The sequence below is a fragment of the Pan troglodytes genome, chromosome 2 (genome assembly GCF_028858775.2).
Source record: "Pan troglodytes isolate AG18354 chromosome 2, NHGRI_mPanTro3-v2.0_pri, whole genome shotgun sequence".
NCBI classification, from domain to species: Eukaryota; Metazoa; Chordata; class Mammalia; order Primates; family Hominidae; genus Pan; species Pan troglodytes.
Window position 1 is genome coordinate 140227065 of NC_086015.1, and position 22922 is coordinate 140249986.

General features: G+C 44.0%; 1 protein-coding gene across 4 annotated transcripts in view; it reads left to right on the forward strand.

Moving 5' to 3' along the window:
* Nucleotides 1-6444, forward strand: part of IL20RB (interleukin 20 receptor subunit beta) — a 46827-nt gene extending 40383 nt beyond the window's left edge. For all 4 annotated transcript variants that reach the window (XM_009446533.4, XM_001154958.6, XM_016942005.3 and 1 more), the window contains exon 7: nt 5472-6444. In XM_009446533.4, coding sequence (XP_009444808.1) covers nt 5472-5582 — 111 coding nt within the window. In that variant the 3' untranslated portion in view covers nt 5583-6444. The remainder of the gene's footprint in view (nt 1-5471) is intronic.
* Nucleotides 6445-22922: the final 16478 nt, after the last annotated feature.

Consider the following 22922-nt stretch of genomic DNA (forward strand, 5'->3'; position numbering starts at 1 on the left):
CTATTTGATTCTTCTCTCTTTTCTTCTTTGTTAGTCTTGCTAGCAGTCTATCAGTTTTGTTGATCTTTTCAAAAAACCAGCTTCTGGATTCATTTATTTTTTGACGGGTTTTTTGTGTGTCTCTCTCAGTTCTGCTCTCAACTTAGTTATTTCTTGCCTTCTTCTAGCTTTTGAAAGTGTTTGCTCTTGCTTCTCTAGTTCTTTTAATTGTGATGTTAGGGTGTCAATTTTAGATCTTTCCTGCTTTCTCTTGTGAGCATTTAGTGCTATAAATTTCCCTCTGCACACTGCTTTAAATGTGTCCCAGAGATTCTGCTACGTTGTGTCTTTGTTGTCATTGGTTTCAAATAACATTTTTATTTCTGCCTTCATTTCGTTATTTACCCAGTAGTCATTCAGGAGCAAGTTGTTCAGTTTCCATGTAGTTGTGTGGTTTTGAGTGAGTTTCTTAATCTTGAGTTCTAATTTGATTGCATTGTGGTCTGACAGACAGTTTGTTGTGATTTCTTTTCTTTTACTTGCTGAGGAGTGCTTTACTTCCATTTATGTGGTCAATTTTAGAATAAGTGCGATATGGTGCTGAGAAGAATGTGTATTCTATTGATTTGGGGTGGAGAGTTCTGTAGATGTCTATTAGGTCTGCTTGTTGCAGAGCTGAGTTCAGGTCCTGGATATCCTTGTTAACCTTCTGTCTCGTTGATCTGTCTCATATTGACAGTGGGCTGTTAAAGTCTCCCATTATTATTGTGTGGGAGTCTAAGTCTCTTTGTAGTTCTCTAAGGACTTGCTTTATGAATCTGGGTGCTCCTGTATTGGGTGCATACATATTTAGGATAGCTAACTCTTCTTGTTGGATTGATCCTTTTACTATTATGTAATGGCCTTCTTTGTCTCTCTTGATCTTTGTTGGTTTAACGTCTGTTTTATCAGAGACTAGGATTGCAACCCCTGCTTTTTTATCGCTTTCCATTTGCTTGGTAGATCTTCCTCCATCCCTTTATTTTGAGCCTATGTGCATCTTTGCATGTCAGATGGGTCTCCTGAATACAGCACACTGATGGGTCTTGACTCTATCCAATTTGCCAGTCTGTGTCTTTTAATTGGGGCATTTAGCCCTTTTACATTTAAGGTTAATATTGTTATGTGTGAATTTGATCCTGTCATTATGATGTTAGCTAGTTATTTTGCCCATTAGTTGATGCAGTTTCTTCCTAGCGTCGATGGTCTTTGCTATTTGGCATGTTTTTGCAGTGGCTGGTACTGGTTGTTCATCTCCATGTTTAGTGCTTCCTTCAGGAGCTGTTGTTAAGGCAGGCCTGGTGGTGACAAAATCTCTCAGCATTTGCTTGGCTGTAAAGAATTTTATTTCTCTTTCACTTATGAAGCTTAGTTTGGCTGGATATGAAATTCTGGGTTGAAAATTCTTTTCTTTAAGAATGTTGAATATTGGCCACCACTCTCTTCTGGCTTGTAGAGTTTCTGCCAAGAGATCTGCTGTTAGTCTGATGGGTTTCCCTTTGTGGGTAACTTGACCTTTCTTTCTGGCTGCCCTTAACACTTTTTCCTTCATTTCAACCTTGGTGAATCTGACAATTATGTGTCTTAGGGTTGCTCTTCTTGAGGAGTATCTTTGTGGTGTTCTCTGTATTTCCTGAATTTGAATGTTGGCCTGCCTTGCTAGGTTGGGGAAGTTCTCCTGGATAATATCCTGCAGAGTGTTTTCCAACTTGGTTCCATTCTCCCCATCACTTTCAGGCACACCAATCAGACATATATTTGGTCTTTTCACATAGTCCCATATTTCTTGGAGGCTTTGTTCACTTTTTTTTTTAAACTCTTTTTTCTCTAACCTTGTTTTCTCACTTTATTTCATTAATTTGATCTTCAATGACTGATATCCTTTCTTCCACTTGATCAAATCATCTACTGAAGCTTGTGCATGCGTCATGAAGTTCTCGTGCCATGGTTTTCAGCTCCATCAGGTCATTTAAGGTCTTCTCTACACTGTTTATTCTAGTTAGCCATTTGTCTAATCTTTTTTCAAGGTTTTTAGCTTCCTTGTGATGGGTTCCAACATCCTCCTTTAGCTTGGAGAATTTTGTTATTACCGACCTTCTGAAGCCTACTTCTGTCAACTCGCCAAAGTCATTCTCCATCCAGCTTTATTCCATTGCTGGCAAGGAGCTGTGATCCTTTGGAGGAGAAGAGGTGTTCTGATTTTTAGAATTTTCAGCTTTTCTGCTCTGGTTTCTCCCCATCTTTGTGGTTATATGTACCTTTCGTCTTGATGTTGGTGACCTAGAGATGGGGTTTTGGTGTAGATGACCTTTTTGTTGATGTTGATGCTCTTCCTTTCTGTTTGTTAGTTTTCCTTCTAACAGTCAGGTCCCTCAGCTGCAGGTCTATTGGAGTTTGCTGGAGGTCCACTCCAGACCGTTTGCCTGGGTATCACCAGTGGGGGCTGTAGAACAGCAAATATTGCAGAACAGCAAATATTGCTGCCTGATCCTTCCTCTGGAAGCTTTGTTGCAGAGGGGCACCTGCCTGTATGAGGTGTCTGTCGGCCCCTACTGGGAGGTGTCTCCCAGTTAGGCTACACGGGGGTCAGGGACCCACTTGAAGAGGCAGTCTGTCCATTCTCGGAGGTCAAATGCTGTGCTGGGAGAACCACTGCTCTCTTCAGAGCTGTCAGACAGGGATGTTTAAGTCTGCAGAAGTTGTCTGCTACCTTTTGTTCAGCTATGCCCTGTCCATAGAGGTGGAGTCTAGAGGCAGTAGGCATTGTTGGGCTGTGGTGGGCTCCGCCAAGTTCGAGCTTCCTGGCTGCTTTGTTTACCTACTCAAGCCTCAGCAATGGCAGATGCCCCTCCCCAAGCCAGGCTGCCACCTCGCAGATTGATCTCAGACTGCTGCGCTAGCAGTGAGCAAGGCTCCACGGGCATGAGACCTGCCGAGCCAGGCACGAAAGAGAATCACCTTGTCTGCCAGTTGCTAAGACCTTGGGAAAAGTACAGTATTTGGGTGGGAGTGCCCCATTTTTCCAGGTAGTCTGTCACGGCTTCCCTTGGCTAGGAAAGGGAAATCCCCTGGCCCCTTGTGCTTCCCGGGTAAGGCGATGCCCTGCCCTGCTTCAGCTCGCCCTCTGTGGGCTGCACCGACTGTCCAACCAGTCCCAATGAGATGAACCAGGTACCTCAGTTGGAAATGCAGAAATCACCCATCTTCTGCATGGCTCACGCTGGGGGCTGCAGACCGGAGTGTTTCTATTCAGCCATCTTGGAATGCGATCCCACCAAGTAAAAATCTAAAGCAAAACTATATATGGAAGGAAAATTATATTAATTCTGCCCAGTATATAGTCTCTGTTTAAAAATATAATTTATTTTCTTTGTCTTGCACCTGTAATTGCTTCATGGGAATGGGTGCTTTGGTGCTGAAGGGTCTCAGTTTCCTTTCTGTGACTCACTTTATTCTTTCTCTTCTTGCTGTCACATTCTGCTGTAATGTAGGTAGCAAGCATAAAGATGGTCCCAAATTAGTAATTCTTCAATGAACCGTCCAAGTATGACCTTGCATGCTTCATAGAAAGTGGAGTTTGTGAACTCAGATGCCTCTGAGTCCACACAGGCTCTGGAAAGAAGAAAAAAAAGAAAAAGGAAAGAACTTGCAGTGCAATGAATGTAACTCAAGAGGGAGGGGGATGGGGATCATGGCAAATATGTTTCATCTTCTCGGCGACAGCAGGTTGCTACCAAGAGTAAGTGTGAGCCAGTGCTGCCAGATCTCCAAGTTTTAAATGAGAAGCCCAGAAATCTAGATTTTTATGAGAAATCTCTTGATTTTTAAATGTTGAAAACTGATTCCAATTTTATAAAATATGCTGAGCTTTGCTTGAAAATTAGTTCTAAACTGTGGGACCACAGTTTTGCACCTTCCAAAATTCTGAGATTATGATGTTTGTTTTACTTTAATGTGCTAGAACTGCACTGTCTAATACAGTAGCCACTAGTCATATCTGTTAGACAGTAGAAATGTGGCTCGTCCAAATTGAGATGTATTTTAAATATAAAATATGGAATGGATTTTAAAGGCAGAATAAAACAAGAATATAAAATATTTCAGTCATTTTTTAAGTGACGTGTAAAAATGATAATATTTTGGATATATTTGTTAAATAAAATATATTATTAAAATTAGTTCCACCTGTTTCTTTTTACTTTTAAAATGTGCTACCAGATTTTAAAAATTGCATATGTGATTCACATTATATTTCTATTGGACAGCACTGTTCTGGAATTTAAAAAATGATCATGTATGACCACTGCAGATGTAGGGAGTTAGTGTCCTGAGAATCTGACTGCACCGGCAGCAGCGAGCCAATGGGCTTCACACTAACACCCCCGCTTAGTGAATGCTGCTGTGTGTTGCCTCTTCCTGTTGGCATTTGCCCATGGACACCAAGAGTGAGCCTCTGTGGCTGCCTCTTTGCAAACAAGGATGAAGGGAGACTGGCTCAATGAAGCTGATGTCTCCTGAGGAACTGAGGTGGAGGAAACCATTGTGCCTATTTGTGCCCAGATTGTACCCTTGGGAGTGATGAGGAGAAGGGCCGAGAGAGATAACTGTAGAAGAACCTAGAGATTTTGGCAGAGGTGAGCAGGCGAGTAATAGGTGGGAGAGTCCACCTGAAAAGTTGATGTCTGCATGTTTATAACTAGTAATGATTGTGTACTGGGGCCACTGAAAGAAGATGGTGGGAACCTGAAATATGAGCAAGGAAGGGACTCCCATTTATGGAACATCCTCTCTGTATTGGGCACCATGCTAGGTGCTGTTCATAAAGCATCTCAGACCAGGTCATAATTCTTAGAGCTCTCTGGTGGAAGAAGGTTAGGGTTTTGTTGTTGTTGTTGTTGAGACAGGGTCTTGCTCTGTTACCTAGGCTGGAGTGCAGTGGTGTGATCAGAGCTTAACTGCAGCCTTGACCTCCCAGGCTCAATTGATCCTCCTGCCTCAGCCTCACGAGTAGCTGGGACCACAGACATGTGCCACCATGCCTGGCTAGTTTATTTTTTGTGGAGAGGGAGCCTTGCTATGTTGCCCAGGCTGGTCTCTAAGTCCTGGGCTCAAGCGATCTGCCTGTTTCAGCCTCCCAAGACAGGTGTGAGCCATCGCACCTGCCTTTAATTTTTTTTTTAAGAACCAGAATTACATTCTGGGTTTTTGTGGGGCAGGGTCTTAGAATGAGGAACTCTGACCAAGCAGGGCTTCAAGGGAACTGTAGGGTAGTGAACTGGGAGATATTCTTAGCAAATGTTGGAAGCCCCTGATCTAGGGCTTGAAATTGTTTTTTGGTTTTTGTTTTTGCTGCTTGGAAATTAATTAATCAAATAGCTAAAAATTTAATAATATTCTTTAGTATTACTACTACTGCTATCCTCTAATGAATATTAATGAAAATTATTTTTCAGAAAATAACCAATTCACCCCAGAAGTTAATCAGCTGCAGAAGGGAGGAGGTGGATGCCTGTGCCACGGCTGTGATGTCTCCTGAGGAACTCCTCAGGGCCTGGATCTCATAGGTTTGCAGAAGGGCCCAGGTGAAGCCGAGAACCTGGTCTGCATGACATGGAAACCATGAGGGGACAAGTTGTGTTTCTGTTTTCCGCCACGGACAAGGGATGAGAGAAGTAGGAAGAGCCTGTTGTCTACAAGTCTAGAAGCAACCATCAGAGGCAGGGTGGTTTGTCTAACAGAACACTGACTAAGGCTTAGGAGATGTGACCTCTAGACTGGGGGCTGCCATTTGCTGGCTGAGCAACCCTGGGAAAAGTGACTTCATCCCTTCGGTCCTAAGTTTTCTCATCTGTAATGGGGGAATTACCTACACACCTGCTAAACACACACACACAGAGTCTCTCTCTCTATACACACACGTACACATAAATACACCCAGCACTTGCAAGGCTAGAGGGAAACTGGTGACACTCTACAGTCTGACTGATTGAGTGTTTCTGGAGAGCAGGACATAAATGTATGATAAGAATGATCAAGGACTCTACACACTGGGTGGCTTGGAGAGCCCACTTTCCCAGAATAATCCTTGAGAGAAAAGGAATCATGGGAGCAATGGTGTTGAGTTCACTTCAAGCCCAATGCCGGTGCAGAGGGGAATAGCTTAGCGAGCTCTACAGTAGGTGACCTGGAGGAAGGTCACAGCCGCACTGAAAATGGGATGTGCATGAACACGGAGGATCCATGAACTACTGTAAAGTGTTGACAGTGTGTGCACACTGCAGACAGCAGGTGAAATGTATGTGTGCAATGCGACGAGAATGAAGAAGTCAGTAACATGTGCATGTTTGTTGTGCTCCTTTTTTCTGTTGGTAAAGTACAGAATTTAGCAAATAAAAAGGGCCTCCCTGGCCAAAAGTGGTCTTTAAAGTTCTAGTTACATTTTCAACCTCAAGTCCAGAGAGGCTCCAAAGGATACCTTTGGTCAAGAGGACTGGGGGTGGGGGTGGGGGTGGGGATGGGAGCAGGGGAGGAGCAGCCCCAGAAGTCCAGAGCCCAGGGCTGCCTGGTTGGGGGCAGCCTCTGGCTGCATGAGAACCCCAACTGAGGCAGCTGGCATAAGCTTCGCCTGGTTAGGTGCTCCTAAGCCTTTCCTGGAGGCCCCACCCCACAGGAAATCCCTGGGGAACCCTCTTTTCCTTGACAGCTTACTCAGGGTATCCCCAGCCCCTCTTAGTCTGCTCATTTAGGACCTACCTCTGGAAGCTTCTACCCACCCCTTTGCCCCACCAGGTGAAGAAAAGAGCCAACCACAGAGAAGGAATGATGGGAGGAAACTTCTTGAGGGGTGAAGGGGTTGATAGGCAGGGCCTGCGCCTTGCTTTCTAACCCCCTCGAAGCTCTGGAGCCTCCGAGTTGGTTTATCTTCACCCGCACTTCCTGGGCCCTTTCCAGCCAGCCCAGTGGTGGGACAGTCTAACTGCATCAACTGGGTGTTTCCCCAGAGGCCCACAGCCCTTCACCACCTGGAGGGGTCTCTCCAGGAGCATGAGATCGCTCAAGACCCGTTCCTTCTTTTCCTTTGTGTTATTTTGTATGCTTCTCTGTGTTGTTCGTTAGAGGGTGTGTGCTAATTTTATATTTGACCTAAACTAGAAACACACTTTCGGTTTGCAAAAACAAAGACCATATTACTATTCCAGTCATCACCCTCCCTCCTCTCTCTTCCTGCCCCCTTATGGTGGGGTGGTGGGGGGCACTATCCTTCTGTCGCAGCCCAGGCGCAGAACTGAGAAAGGACCCTGACCTCCATCTGCTTGAGTCTCTCACAACTATTCCCAGTGCCCATCCATTTTTTGGCATCTATAGGTACACAGAAATTTCTCTTGATTCTTCTGTTGTCTCCCCTTGCCCTGAATGTGCATTTATGGAGCCCCAGCCATGCACCAGACCTGCCAGCCCCCATTGGTGGAGGGGCTGCCTCCTCTACAGCTGGCTGTTCCCTCTCCCCTGGAGCACTTCTATCCCAAGTCCCCAGGCCTCCTCCCTGCCCCTCCAATGCATTTATCCCTACATCTGGACACTTACATGAGTGAAAAGGAATGTGATTAGTAATTACGGCAGGACCACAGCTGTAAATCGGGACTTCTCTGGGCAAACCAGGAGCCAGGTCACTCTCATCATAAGGCACAGCTTCCTGCCACATTCTTTTTCTAGAAGCTCCAACCCTCCAGATGCCCAGTCACTGAGTCCAGGGGCTCAGGCTCAGCACTACTGGCTTGCTTTGTTTTCACAGCTTCTCATTGAGTCCTGTGGGAATTGGGGGAAGTACTTGTGTGTGTGTGTTGTGGGGGGATAAGTATTTGGGAGCAGCCTAGAGTGGCTTCTGCTGTTTCACTGAAGACCGTCTCTTGCAGCCCAAACCAGTAGAGTCCCCTGAGCTCCCAGAATCAAGCCCAGCTTTCTTAGTCCTGCCTTTAGGGTGCAACTGCCAGGGTCCAGTGAATAAAATCCCTGCTCCATGAGGCTTACACTCCAATGGGGTAAGGGAGAAATAATAACACAATAACAAAGTATTATTATTCAGTGAATTATTTAGTATAATGGGAGTTTGTAAGTCACGGTAAAATGAAAAAGTAGAGCAGAAAACGGGGGCTGGGGGCAGGTTGCAGCCTCTTCAAAATGAAAGTGGATGGAAACAATGGACCCAGAACTACCTGTCAGATAAGTCCCTGCATAGCCACATGGTGTGAGATATTATGAGAGATTCTAGAACAAAGTAATTTGGCAACAAATCCGTAGGTGTATGTAGTCTAAAACAAAAACTTTATTGAGTATTTATACCTTTGTATTGATAGTGTATTTTTTGCAACTATTATCAGATAAAGCAAGTAAATAATATATATTTTGTATATTTTGATAAGAATCTAGATTTTAGGATTAGTGACAAGGAAGGCTAATTGTAGGATCCCAAATTTGACTAAGAACAGGGCACTGTTGGAACTGAATCAAACATATTAATATGAAGTCATGTCTTTATGAAACATGACATTAAAAATATTTTGACTTTTTTCCACTGAAATGGCCCAGGAGAAACGTCACCTCCACAATGCATCTTAATGCTAAGATTTTGGTTTCTAGTGTTAGTTTTCTCCCAAAGGAGCCAAAGTTTCTTGGAGCAGTAATGGATGCCGTGTCAGTTTGGAGTTGAAAGGTACAAGGTAATCTTAAAACACCTATACCTTTTTGAGACAGAAACCAAAGCATTAAATAAGGGTCATTCAAAATTACACAAGGAACAATCTATACAGGGCTCCTCCTGGCCAAAGTTGGGACAATATAAGCACCAGAAGGAGAATATTGGCTGGCACAATTGATACCATATATTTGAAAAGTCATCAGTCCATGACACCCAAGAAGAGTGAAGCTACCATAATGCATTCTCAGAGAAGATGAATCTAATAGAATGCATTTCTACTTGTTATTCAATCGTGTTGGGCTTATCGACTCGTTTATTGTGTCAATGAGGAATACCAGTAAATGTAAATCCATCAGTCAGAAGGCATTTTTTCTCCTCTAAAGGCTCCTCTCCGCCCCTTAACGTCCAGTCTTTCCCCACTTGGCTCTCCCTGTCCTGTCAAGGGGTTCGGTGGAAAAGTCTTTTAAGTTCCCTTCACAGAAGAATTGTAGACTCTGCCGGTCTAGTCTCTGGGCCAACCCTCCCCGTCTCTTTAGTAAAGATGTTTTTTATTATTTTCCTTGTGCCGTATATTATCCTTAGGCTAGAGTAATTTTCCGGGCCTGCAGACCTCTTGGTTTCCTTTCAATCTAGAGGACTTGATCCCATGGCCAGCTTCGGAGCTCACCAGGAGGCGAAGACCCATTACATCCACGGGCGTCTGGCGCCACCTTGTGGTCAGTGCTGAAAATGTTTTCTGTTCCCACTCGTAATGAAACTCCCTGGGCTTCCTGGATGAAGAAAGGAAAGCTCAGGTCGGTTTCCTAGAATAATAACTCAGTTACACAGTTTCCACGGGCTTGGTCCTTAACAAACCTCCACTGTCACTGGTGGAGTTAGAATTTAGCAGCCACCTTCTCCTCGCTCTGTGTCTGTATCTGTCCCGAGCTCATGGTTTGGGGCTTCACGCTGTACCCACGGCTCTCGCTCTTTTCTGGGACCTTGGCCTCTCGCACTCTCCTGTCTGTTGATCTTTCCACCATGCTGCCATTCCCTACCTCTCGGAAATAGACTTTTTTTGGATGTCTTTTTTGTTTTCCTTCTGTGTGACCTATTTGTAGGATCCCTTTACTAGACTGACTTTCCAGGAGTGTTCCTCAGCCCCCGCACAGATCAGTAGGGAGGAGCCTGCCTGCTGCTTGCTCATGCTAAACCAGCGTGCTGCCCAGCCTGTGAAGTTTGGAACTGGAACACTAGAGTTGGCCCCAAATTACAGCTTTCTCTTCTGGCTCCTGGGACTCCCAGTTTCTTCAGCAACAACAACAAAACCTGGAAAAACGTATCCTTGCCAGAGGTGGGAGAATGAGGGTCACAAAAGGAAAACACGGACCTTTCTTGTCTCCCCCGGTGAGAGGTTGCAAGATCAGGTTGTAAAACCCCATTAAGGAGGACCTTAGAGGAAGAACTGAGCAAGGAGCCTTCTCAGGTGCCTGCAAACATCTCCAAGAGCAAAAGTATAAATCCTCATATTGTGGAGGAGGTACATGTTCCTGGTTCCTTCACTGGACCTCATTGAGAAAATTAAACAAACAACAACAACAACAACTACGTTAAAAAACAACCCCCAAAAACAAAAAAACAAAAACAAAAATACCCTGGTGGCCGGGCGCGGTGGCTCACGCCTGTAATTCCAGCACTTTGGGAGGCCGAGGCGGGTGGATCACCTTAGATCAGGAGTTCGAGACCAGCCTGACTAACATGGTGAAACCCCGTCTCTACTAAAAATACAAAAATCAGCCGGATGTAGTGGCAGGCGCCTGTAATCCCAGCTACTCGGGAGACTGAGGCAGGAGAATCCCTTGAACCCGGGAGGCAGAGGTTGCAGTGAGCTGAGATCCCGCCATTGCACTCCAGCCTGGTCAACAGAGTGAGACTCCGTCTCAAACAAACAAACAAACAAAAAAACCATCCTGGCGTTTGGAGAAATGAGTGCCTGAACAAACCTCAGTAACTTCTAAATTTTGCCTCTGTACTTAAAACCGCTCCTCTAGGAAGTGGCCACATGCCTCCAAATTTCCTGGAGATGCCAGCCAGTCTTCTATGAAATTGCCTCAGTATAAGATTAGGCCTACAAAACATCATCTTGAGTTTCTGGCCCTAGGAGATCACTGCCCAGAAAGTAGGCCCCTCTGATGTCATCCCACCTGCATCAATCACGAGGACAAGCTTTCCCAGGTGAAATCATTTCATTGACATTAACTGCTCACTGTCTCACTTGAACTTTTTTTTTTTTTTTTTTTTTTGAGATGGAGTCTTGCTCTGTTAACCAGGCTGGAGTGCAGTGGTGCTATCTTGGCTCACTGCAACCTCCGCTTCCCGGCTTCAAGCGATTCTACTGTCTCAGCCTCCTGGGTAGCTGGGATTACAGGCATCTGGCACCATGCCCAGCTAATTTTTGTATTTTTAGTAGAGACAGGGTTTCGCCGTGTTGGCCAGGCTGGTCTTGAACTCCTGACCTCAGGTGATCCGCCTGCCTCAGCCTCCCAAAGTGCTGGGATTACAGGCATGAGCCACTGCGCCCTGCCTCACTTGAACTTTTGAGTCTTGCAATTGGAAATAGATCAAAATGGAATAGTTTTCCCCTTTTCTTGGCCTCACCCCAGATCAGGCCTAGATTATGGAGGGCCAGTGAGGTGGAACGCTTACTGTGTGTTTTTGTTTTTGTTTTTGTTTTTAGACAGGGGTCTTGCTCTGTCACCCAGGCTGGAGTGCAGTGGTGTGATCTTAGCTCACTGCAACCTCCATCTCCCGGGTTCAAGCGTTTCTCCTGCCTCAGCCTCCCAAGTAGCTGGGATTACAGGCACCTGCCACCACACCTGGCTAGTTTTTGTATTTTTAGTAGAGACAACATTTCCCAATGTTGCCCAGGCTGGTCTTGAACTCCTGGCTTCAAGTGATCTGCCCGCCTCGGCCTCCCAAAGTGCTGGGATTGCAGGCGTGAGCCACCGCCTGTGTTTTAAATGAAGAGTTTCAGTTTAGCTGATGGCAGCAAATAGATGCTGAAATTTAAATACAAGTAACATTAAGTAACATCTCGCTCTGTTGCAACTTTGGGTTGACAAAGGCAAGGCTCAGGTTAAAGAACTGATAAAAACTTGGTCATGAGGTGTGGGTCTCATCATGTTGCTTAAAAACAAAAAGCCCAGCTTCCAGAGATGTGCATAGTGTTGATTGTGGCAGAGGGTATGAGAAAGTGGGGCCCACTCTTTTCTTTGGCTAATGACTCATTTAAAAACTCATTTGTCACCTAAAACATTTATTCCAAAATTGGGATTTTTAAATTAAATGCTATTTAAAACTTCAGAAAGGAATTAAAAACTTGATAATTGAAACAGGTGATATGTCAATTCACCTTTTAAATTCAAATAATATAATTCAGAATAAATCATAAAATTTGGGAAGAATTTGGATTTCTTCACCAACACTAAATAGCTATTGCATAAGTGTGTGCTGTAATTGTAAACACTGGTGTATTTTACAAACTGATTTTATTGGAATCCATGTAGTCTGAAAATTGTATGATTCTGTAAAAAAGTTTCCACTTGAACTTTCTGAGAATGGTTTAAAGGTGAAATAATCTGATACACTTCTCTGTCAATAAAAAATAAATCATGATATAATGGGACATATCTGCTCATGTGTTTTTTTTTAGATGGAGTCTCTCTCTGTTGCACAGGCTGGAGTGTGGTGGCACCATCATGACTCACTGCAACCTCCATCTCCTGGGTTCAAGCAATTCTCCTGCCTCAGCCTCCAGAGTAGCTGGGATTACAGGTGCTTATGTATTTTTTTTTCTTTTTCTTTTTTTCATTATACTTTAAGTTCTAGGGTACATGTGCACAACGTGCAGGTCTGTTACATATGTATACATGTGCCATGTTGATGTGCTGCACCCAGTAACTCGTCATTTAACATTAGGTATATCTCCTAAAGCTATCCCTCCCCCCTCCCCCCACCCCACAACAGGCCCCCAGTGTGATGTTCCCCTTCTGTGTCCAAGTGTTCTCATTGTTCAACTCCCACCTATGAGTGAGAACATGTGGTGTTTGGTTTTTTGTCCTTGTGATAGCTTGCTGAGAATGATGGTTTCCAGCTTCATCCATGTCCCTACAAAGGACATGAACTCATCCTTTTTATGGCTGCATAGTATTCCATGGTGTATATGTGCCACATTTTCTTAATCCAGTCTATCATTGTTGGACATTTGGGTTGGTTCCAAGTCTTTGCTATTGTGAATAGTGCCGCAATAAACATACGTGTACATGTGTCTTTATAGCAGCATGATTTATAATCTTTTGGGTATATACCCAGTAATGGGATTGCTGAGTCAAATGGTATTTCTAGTTCTAGATCCTTGAGGAATCGCCACACTGTCTTCCACAATGGTTGAACTGGTTTACAGTCCCACCAACAGTGTAAAAGTGTTCCTATTTCTCCACATCCTCTCCAGCACCTGTTGTTTCCTGACTTTTTAATGATTGCCATTCTAACTGGTATGAGATGGTATCTCATTGTGGTTTTGATTTGCATTTCTCTGATGACCAGTGATGATGAGCATTTTTTCACGTGTCTGTTGGCTGCATAAATGTCTTCTTTTGAGAAGTTTCTGTTCATAGCCTTTGCCCACTTTTTGATGGGGTTATTTGTTTTTTTCTTGTAAATTTGTTTGAGTTCTTTGTAGATTCTGGATATTAGCCCTTTGTCAGATGAGTAGATTGCAAAAATTTTCTCCCATTCTGTAGGTTGCCTGTTCACTCTGGTGGTAGTTTCTTTTGCTGTGCAGAAGCTCTTTAGTTTAATTATATCCCATTTGTCAATTTTGGCTTATGTTGCCATTGCTTTTGGTGTTTTAGACATGAAGTCCTTGTCCATGCCTATGTCCTGAATGGTATTGCCTAGGTTTTCTTCTAGGGTTTTTATGGTTTTAGGTCTAACATTTAAGTCTTTAATCTGTCTTGAATTAATTTTTGTATAAGATGTAAGGAAGGGATCCAGTTTCAGCTTTCTACATATGGCTAGCCAGTTTTCCCAGCACCATTTATTAAATAGGGAATCCTTTCCCCATTTCTTGTTTTTGTCAGGTTTGTCAAAGATCAGATGGTTATAGATGTGTGATATTATTTCTGAGGGCTCTGTTCTGTTCCTTGGTCTATATCTCTGTTTTGGTACCAGTACCATGCTGTTTCAGTTACTGTAGCCTTGTAGTATAGTTTGAATAGTGATGCCTCCAGCTTTGTTCTTTTGGCTTAGGATTGACTTGGCGATGCGGGCTCTTTTTTGATTCCATATGAACTTTAAAGTAGTTTTTTCCAGTTCTGTGAAGAAAGTCGTTGGTAGCTTGATGGGGGTGGCATTGAATCTATAAATTACCTTGGGTAATATGGCCATTTTCATGATATTGATTCTTCCTATCTATGAGCATGGAATGTTCTTCCATTTGTTTGTGTCCTCTTTTATTTCATTGAGCAGTGGTTTGTAGCTCTCCTTGAAGAGGTCGTTCACATCCCTTGTAAGTTGGATTCCTAGGTATTTTATTCTCTTTGAAGCAATTGTGAATGGGAGTTCACTCATGATTTGGCTCCCTGTTTGTCTGTTATTGGTGTATAAGAATGACTGTGATTTTTGCACATGGATTTTGTATCCTGAGACTTTGCTGAAGTTGCTTATCAGCTTAAGGAGATTTTGGGCTGAGACAATGGGGTTTTCTAGATATACAATCATGTCATCTGCAAACAGGGACAATTTGACTTCCTCTTTTCCTAGTTGAATACCCTTTATTTCTTTCTCCTGCCTGATTGCCCTGGCCAGAACTTTCAACACTATGTTGAATAGGAGTGGTGAGAGAGGACATCCCTGTCTTGTGCCAGTTTTCAGAGGGAATGCTTCCAGTTTTTGCCCATTCAGTATGATATTGGGTGTGGGTTTGTCATAAATAGCTCTTATTATTTTGAGATACATCCCATCAATACCTAATTTATTGAGAATTTTTAGCATGAAGCGTTGTTGAATTTTGTCAAAGGCCTTTTCTGCATGTATTGAGATAATCATGTGGTTTTTGTCTTTCGTTCTGTTTATATGCTGGATTATGTTTATTGATTTGCGTATGTTGAACCAGCCTTGCATCCCAGGGATGAAGCTGAGTTGATTGTGGTGGATAAGCTTTTTGATGTGCTGCTGGATTTGGTTTGCCAGTATTTTATTGAGGATTTTTGCACTGATGTTCATCAGGGGTATTGGTCTAAAATTCTCTCTTTTCTTTTTATTGTGTCTCTGCCAGGCTTTGGTATCAGGATGATGCTGGCCTCATAAAATGAGTTAGGGATGCTTATGTATTTTTAATTTAAACTTTATTGAAGTATATCTGGTTGTATTGTTATGGCATTTTCATTTCACTTTGGGAAGTTTGAATTTTCTATAGAGTTAAGGTAGTTGGTAATTGTGTTTTCCAAAGACTTCTGAGAATTTGGAAATCTACACTCTATTGGTCTGTAATTAAAATAAGTATGACAACAATATATATGAAGCAAAGTCTACATTTTTATTCATAAGTCAAAAGAGAGTTTGGACCAAAATCTTAAGATACTGCATTTATAGCTACTATTCTTGGCTAATCATAAAGAATCTGATCCTCCTGTGAGAAAATAAAAAACTTTGGTTCTGGGTCAAGAAACTACTGATTGGGAGAACCATTTTGATTTTTCACTGAAAATCTTGATGTAATAACACATACCTGATATATTAGGTTGGTAAGGGGGTGTAGAACATTATAAAAGGAGGGAGAGCCTATAGCTCATAAAAAGGAGCAAGATAAATTAAAAGCTTGGAAGATAAGAACAGAATTAAAAAGAAAAAGAAAAAAACAAACAAACTCCTAAACCTGTGAAAGTAACATGGGTTTGATAGATAAAATGTCAGGGGCAAAACTGGCTAATTCAGCCAGAAATCATGTGTGCCAATCTGGATTATACCCATGTATTAAACCATTGTAGATGGAGAAACACAACCGTCATGCAGAATATTGGCCACTGCGCTGCTGGAGGCTCCTCTATCACCTCACGGTAGGGAGGATCCCCTGTTTCCTGGTGACTGCCAGTCACCCCCCTCTAGAGCTTTGGTCTGTCAGCTGTTCTGATGCCAGGGCTCTCAGACTGCAAACAAAGGAGAACAGATGAGCCAAAGCTCTATACAGAGCCAAAGAGTCAGAGGTTATGAATGAGTTTAGAGCAAAGAGATTTTTAGCAAATCCTTAGTGGAATGCCGTCTAAAAATAAACAAAAAAGAACTATTAGAAAAGTTGATCTGTATTTGATAATTGGAAAATTTGCATTAATGTTGTAATATTATTTTAGAACTAATTTTTCCAGACAAATAAGTGATCATGTATTTTGTTAGAAATCTAGACTTCTTAGCATAGGAGAAGAGGAACTACAATTGCAGAATCAAGGATTTGAGTAGGTGATGAATATTTCAATTACACTGATTTAATCTTTACCAGTGAGGTGAACGTATTAAATTATCACATGTACCCCGAAAATATGTGCATCTATGACTTATCAATAAAAAATTAAAAAAAAAATAAAACCAGAATGGCACTTATGTTTCAAACCAAGCAAAAAATACCTTAATGGAATTCATAAAACTAAAATTTCTAAAGAAAAACACTCTATCCCATAAATATGTGCAATTATTATGTGTCAGCTAAAAATAAAAGAAAAAAGCAAAAAAATAATTTGATGAGGAACACTTTATTGTTAGAACTGGACTGAAAAAATCAAGATAAATTCAAGCTTTTAAAAGAACAAAAATAGTAAATTAAAAATACGTATCCTTTGTCTCTCCATCTGTTGAAATGCCCAGGAGCCATGTCACCTCACAATGCACTTTGGCACGCACATTCTGGTCTCTAATGCTCTTCTTACCAAAAGCGTCTTGGGAGGAATGGCATATTCCATACTTTGAGCTGGAAATTCAAGGAAATCCTAAACACTGAACAACAAGGCCAGAAATCAAGAAAGTTTGAATAAATTAGTAGAGTCAAAAGGATAGAGGAGCCATCTAAAAGGGGTTCTGCTGGCCAAAGTTGAGGCAACTTGAATGTCAAAAGGAGAATATCGGCTGAAGCCAATGGGCATATGGTGGATTGGAAAAGCCATGAGTCCGAGATGATACATAAAAGGAGCAAAAGACTACGAGTAGTAAGAGAAAATGGAGAAAAAAACAGAGGATTTGTCAGCCAGGCGCGGTGGCTCACACCTGTAATCCCAGCACTTTGGGAGGCCGATGAGGGCAGATCACGAGGTCAGGAGATCGAGACCATCTTGGTTAACACGGTGAAACCCCGTCTCTACTAAAAATACAAAAAATTAGCCGGGCGTGGTGGTGGGCTACCCGGGAGGCTGAGGCAGGAGAAAGGCGTGAACCTGGGAGGCAGAGCTTGTAGTGAGCCAAGATCACGCCACTGCACTCCAGCCTGGGCGACAGAGTGAGACTCTGTCTCAAAAAAAAAAAAAAAAGAGGATCTGCCGAGTCATTTACATGTTGGCATGTTGGTATTATGTTGGTGTTACTGATTCGTCTGTTGTGTAGATGAAGAAAACAAAAACTAGGAAACACAAATACATCAGTCAGAAGAAGTTGTATAGCTCAAGGGGAGTATGAGTGGAATGACCCTGTAAGTTGCGACTTTGAGTCACACAATGCCACATAAAATATCACAATTAAATTGGGAAACTGATTATACTCTTGCACTAGAAGGACCCATAACACTGATGCTTAGGAATTGAAGTTTGATGGATTCCGGCTGCTGGCTGGTGGTCAGTCCCCCTCATTTCTTACTGCATGGGGATCGTTAAGTTAATAGTAAAAGTCCTGCTGAAAAAAAATTTTTCCACAACATTGATCAAAAAGAAAATTCTCTTTCAAGAAATAAATTAACTCAAACTTCATAATAAGCCTGTACAAAGCTGACAAACTGGGCAATAAGTGTCATTAATTCCAAGAGTATTTAAGTATTTAACTTCAGTCAGAGCACGAACACACTCACACATATACATACACACGTACGTATACACAACATACACACATACATAACACACATACACATACACACATACATATACACACATACGTATACACAACATACACACATACATATACACACATACACATACACACATACATATACACACATACACATATACACACATTCACACTCATACATAAATACATACATATATAAATGTACACATATATAAACACACTTATACATCAATACACACATATACACACATGCAAGTATACACACACACACACACACACACACGCACACTTTGAAATGCCCTGAAAACTTACAGTTCATATAGTTAACTTATTTAAAAAACGCCAAAATTTATGAATTTAGAAAAGGAGAGATCTTTTGGATCAACATGTAGAAATGAGATTCGGACTCAAAAAAAAGTTTTCAATAGGACTTTTCTAAATTTCTTATAAAAGGTTACAGCTTGCAAGGTGGCCATCCCACAGGCTGGAAAGCCTGCCTCTGGCCAAGACCAGAGACAGGCACTTTGAAGAAGGAGGGGTTGGGGTAGGAGCTTTATGCTGAAAGGATTGGCTAAACACACATGTTCAACAGTTACAGGTTCAAGCGATTCTCCTGCTTCAGCCTCCTGAGTAGCTGGGATTACAGGTGCACCACTATGCCTGGCTAATTTTTTTGTATTTTTAGTACAGACCGGGTTTCACCATGTTGGCCAGGCTGGTCTCGAACTCCTGGCTTCAAGTGATCTGCCCACCTCAGCCTCCCACAGTGCTGGGATTACAGGCTGCCCTGCATTCTTACTGCTATGCTGTTCCCTGTTCTTTCTCAGGGAAGAAGCTCCTCACTGATCCCCTTCCAACCCAGCCCCTGAGCTTCGTGACCTTCCCAGCTCCAGGTTTCCACCAGTAACCAGTTTCTGGATCTGGGCCCCTTGGTTCAAATTCTTTTGAAAGAGAATCTGTTTGAACCAGCTCATGGGTTGATGTCTGTCCTGGGTCTAGATAATTTTGGCTTAGAGGGCAGGGCCAAAAGCAAAGGAGGATCTGAGGAACGGAGACAAGCCTGGTGGCTGCCACTATCCAGGCGAGGGCTCCCAGAGGGAGCATGGACAGACCTGTGGTCAGGGCCAGCTTCATGGCATGTGGCCAGTGCAGTTGCACTCTGAGCTCACAAGGCTCCCGCCCCCTTGGATTTTAGTGCTCTGTGGTTACTGTTTCGAAATTCTTAATTTTACCTTTGAATTTGTGTTTTGTAAGTGAAGTCCAATGGGACAATGCAGTGTGCCAGGGGCTTGGAGGCTCAGCTGACATGTGGGCCCACCTTGCACTGCCTCCTTGGCATGGGTTCTCAGCCACCCGCTCCCCTGCCCCTGGCTCCGTGTGTGACTGACCTCCTCTTCCCTGCCTCCACCCCAGGACCATTGCTGCTCTCCACCTCTGCAGGGGCCTAGGTGGGGGCTCAGAGACTGCTGGGTGCTCACACTTTGTGATGTCTTGGGGCATGGCATGGTGGTAGCTGTCTTTACTTCAGGCTGGCATTGCTATGATGTGTCTGAGCCTCTCCCTACCCCCTATCCAGGTACCAAGTGCATCTCAGCATGGAGGTTTAGAGATCCCTGGGGATCAGCCTTATGCTGTGTGTTGGGGCTGTGAGTCTGTGGGAAGTGGAGGCACCTGCTTGAGTTTTCCAGGCCCTACCCCCAGGTGAGACTGGGGGCACTGGCTGGCTGGTGGGAGGTGGAACCCACAGGCAGGCAGTGTGCATATGCATGTGCGCTGTGTCACAGGGTGGCCCTGTGCCTGGGGAATCCTCCCTTCCTCCTTCTTTTTATTTATTTTTTATTTTTTTTGAGACAGAGTCTCACTGTGTCACCCAGGCTGGAGTGTAGTGGCATGATCTTTGGCTCACTGCAACCTCTGCCTCCTGGGTTCATGCAATTCTGCTGCCTCAGCCTCCTGAGTAGCTGGGGCTATAGGCGCTTGCCACCACGCTCGGCTAATTTTTGTATTTATAGTAGAGACAGTGTTTCACCATGTTGGCCAAGCTGGTCTCGAACTCCTGACCTCAGATGATCCACTGGCCTTCGCCTCCCAAAGTGCTGGGATTACAGGAGTGAGCCACCATGCCCAGTCCTCTCTTCCTCTTTCTATACTTCCCTGAGTCTGCCTTGGGTGTGCCTCTTCTGGCCAGCTCATGGCACCCTCTGGGGACAAGCCATGAAGGAAGAACTGTGCAATTTCGGTGATTCTGCACCAGCTGAATGCTCTGGTATTTGCATTTAAAATTGTCATTGCACACTATAAAATGAGCAGCGAAGAGATTGTACTAACAGTTTTAATTTTTTGACTTTTTTTCACTTAGGATACCATTAAACAGCAAATAATAATTAAAAAACCCACCATGACAATCCTAGAAAGAGATCACAAAAGAAAGGAAAAAGCTTTCCATGCACCTTTAATGACACTTTTTCTACTTCATGCATGAGGGGCCTCACAATGTACGTAGCTTGTGCTCAATGTGTGCAGCCAGTGAAGGAAACGGAGGAGTCCAGGGCCGTGGGGCAAGGATGATGAGTTTGTGTTGGGATGTGTTGGGTTTGGGGTGCTGGATGTCTGGAAGGCTGTAGGAGTAGCAATCTCAGCACAGGTGATTGGCAGCATTTTATGCCGCTCAGAGAGGAGGCCCCTGGGTTTGGTAGGAGAGCTGTGTTAATAGTGGGCAGCTGCGTGTCCCACTGAGGCGTGGAGGGGTGGCAGCCCACTCCTTCCAAAAGCATGGATGCAGGAGGAAAGCACCAAGGAGAGCAAGTCAAGGTTGGCTGGAGTAGGGGATCTCAGCATGCTAGAGTCACCTGGGGAGCATTACAAAGGGCAGATGCCTGTGCCTCGCTCCGGATCATTTGAAGAAAAATCTCCTGGGGTGGGTGTGGTCATCTGCCATTCAAAAAATCACAAACACATACACAAACAAAAAGGCAATAAGAAATGGAAAACAGCTCTGGGTTGTGCAGAAGGATGGTGGGTTCCGAAGCATCAGGATGAGGCTGCTCTTGTTTAGAGATGCGTTTTGGTCCTGGTGTAGCTGGTTTCTTGCTGTGTGACCTTGGACAGGTCACTGTCACTTTTCTCACCCTTATTTTCTGTCCCATGAACAAGGAGCTTGGACCAGATGGTTGTGGAGGGGCATTGGGCTCTGACTATCTGTGGGGACGGGGGTCTCTTTACCTGTCCATGCTGCAGGCCTTCCTTACTCCCCACAGCCCTGGTCTGCTGTGGGCCCAGCACCAGCCCTTCTCATCCTGCCCAGAAAAATGGACACTTCTCCATAAGAGCTGATGTAGTGGGGACCAGCTCAACATTCTGGAGAGTCACAGTGCCAGAGGAAGCGGAGCAGAGGGACTGGCAGTGTGGCTTCCAGACTCAAACTGCCCATGTTCTGACTCGATCACTTAAAAGTTATGTGACCTTGGACAAATTCCTTGGCCTCTCTGAGCTTTGATTCCTCACCTGGAAAATGGAGTGAATAACAACATTTCCCACATTAGGATAGGGAGAGTATTAAATGAGACAAGCGTGCAATGTTCTTAGTGCTGTGGCGGGGGTACAGTCAGCACTCAGTGATTCCAGCCGACTGGAACTGACTGTAATCCAGCCTTGCTGCTTGGCCACTTGCTCTGCTTTCAGACACGGTGATCTGTGGGTTCTGAGGCTTGTGGGCTACACTAGATGGGCTGCTTCCATGCCAGACTAATACAGTTCCTGAAACATCCAGGTTACCTCCCGGGGTGTAGACTCCCCATCTGCCCCAGTGAGCTGTGCCCAGGCCCCTCTTCTTGCCCCTCTTACCTGAATTGGCTGTTGGAGCTTCCAGGCTTGGGAAGCTCAAGCCAGGCTGGGTTGGTGGTGTAGCCATAGGAGAGAGCAGGAGCTTGTGAGCAGCACCACTGAGGCCCAGAGTCTTCTGAGCCCTTTAGGGCAGAAGGGAGAGTCTGGTCTATGTGATACCAGCATTTACACCTGAGATTCTTATCCAAAAGTCCTGTGTCCACAGTCAAGCCTCTGGGGTGAGAAGGAGGGCTTAGGGAGGCCTCTGGCATGGTGGCTTCTTAGAATATTGAGCCAGACTCTCTAACATCAGTTCTCTTGGAGAGGTGTCCACTCTTCTGGGCAAGACAGGCGAGAGAGGGAGGGATTCCTGCCAAAGCCACTAATAAACAAATTCCTCCCATCACTGAGTGAAGATGTTGCCACTTTGGAAATGGGCTTGTCCACTCTGTTGGAAGGCTGAGATGTCCTGGTGGCTGGGGCCTACATCTTGCTCAATAGTGTCTGAGACATGACTGGAAGACATCTGCTCAAGATGGTGGAGTGAGCACACATCAAACCCTCTCTGTAACCGCCTCCAAACCTGGAGGAATGATGGGGACACACACATACTCTTTCTTTCTCTCTCTCTCTGTACTAAGAATGAAGAGTAAACCTACAGGATAAGCTGGTGAAGAGTAGCCCAGGGGTAGAAGGAGTTGGGTATACATAGGCTGGCTTCAAAGCTTATGTGAGAATGGGGATGAACATGCCTATGCTTGGCAGGAGACCCGACCCATGCTCCCTCCATGTAGCTGGGGCTGAAAACACTCCAGAAATGTGCTGCTTGCTCATGGTGCAGGAAGAAAAGGGCACTGATGTAAACATGAGAACCAGGCTGGTGCCGCACATGGGTGCTGCATCAGAAATATTTTTGGCTGAGAACTAACACCCCAAACTCTATAACATGAGACCTGCTCCTGGGTGTGCAAATCAGGAAGAATGGGCTCAGGCAACCGCAAAAGCACCTAACGTGGAAGAGTCTGTCCATCAAAAAAGAATTCCTATGCAGAATGAGCTATAAAACAAAAATTGCAAAGGACATGTCAAAATTTATCATGAGGCATACTTCTCAGGCTTAAGAAGCAAAATTAATAACAGGAGAGGTGGAAATTATGAACCATTTGAAAGGATGATAATTAGTCTCACAGAAAGTCTCTCATCCTCCCTTAAAATTTGTCTAGTTGGGGGCAGTATTTCCTCTACCAATGGATGACTTTCTGATCATTCCTGGGTAATAAAATGCTTGGTAGTCACATGAAACCATGGT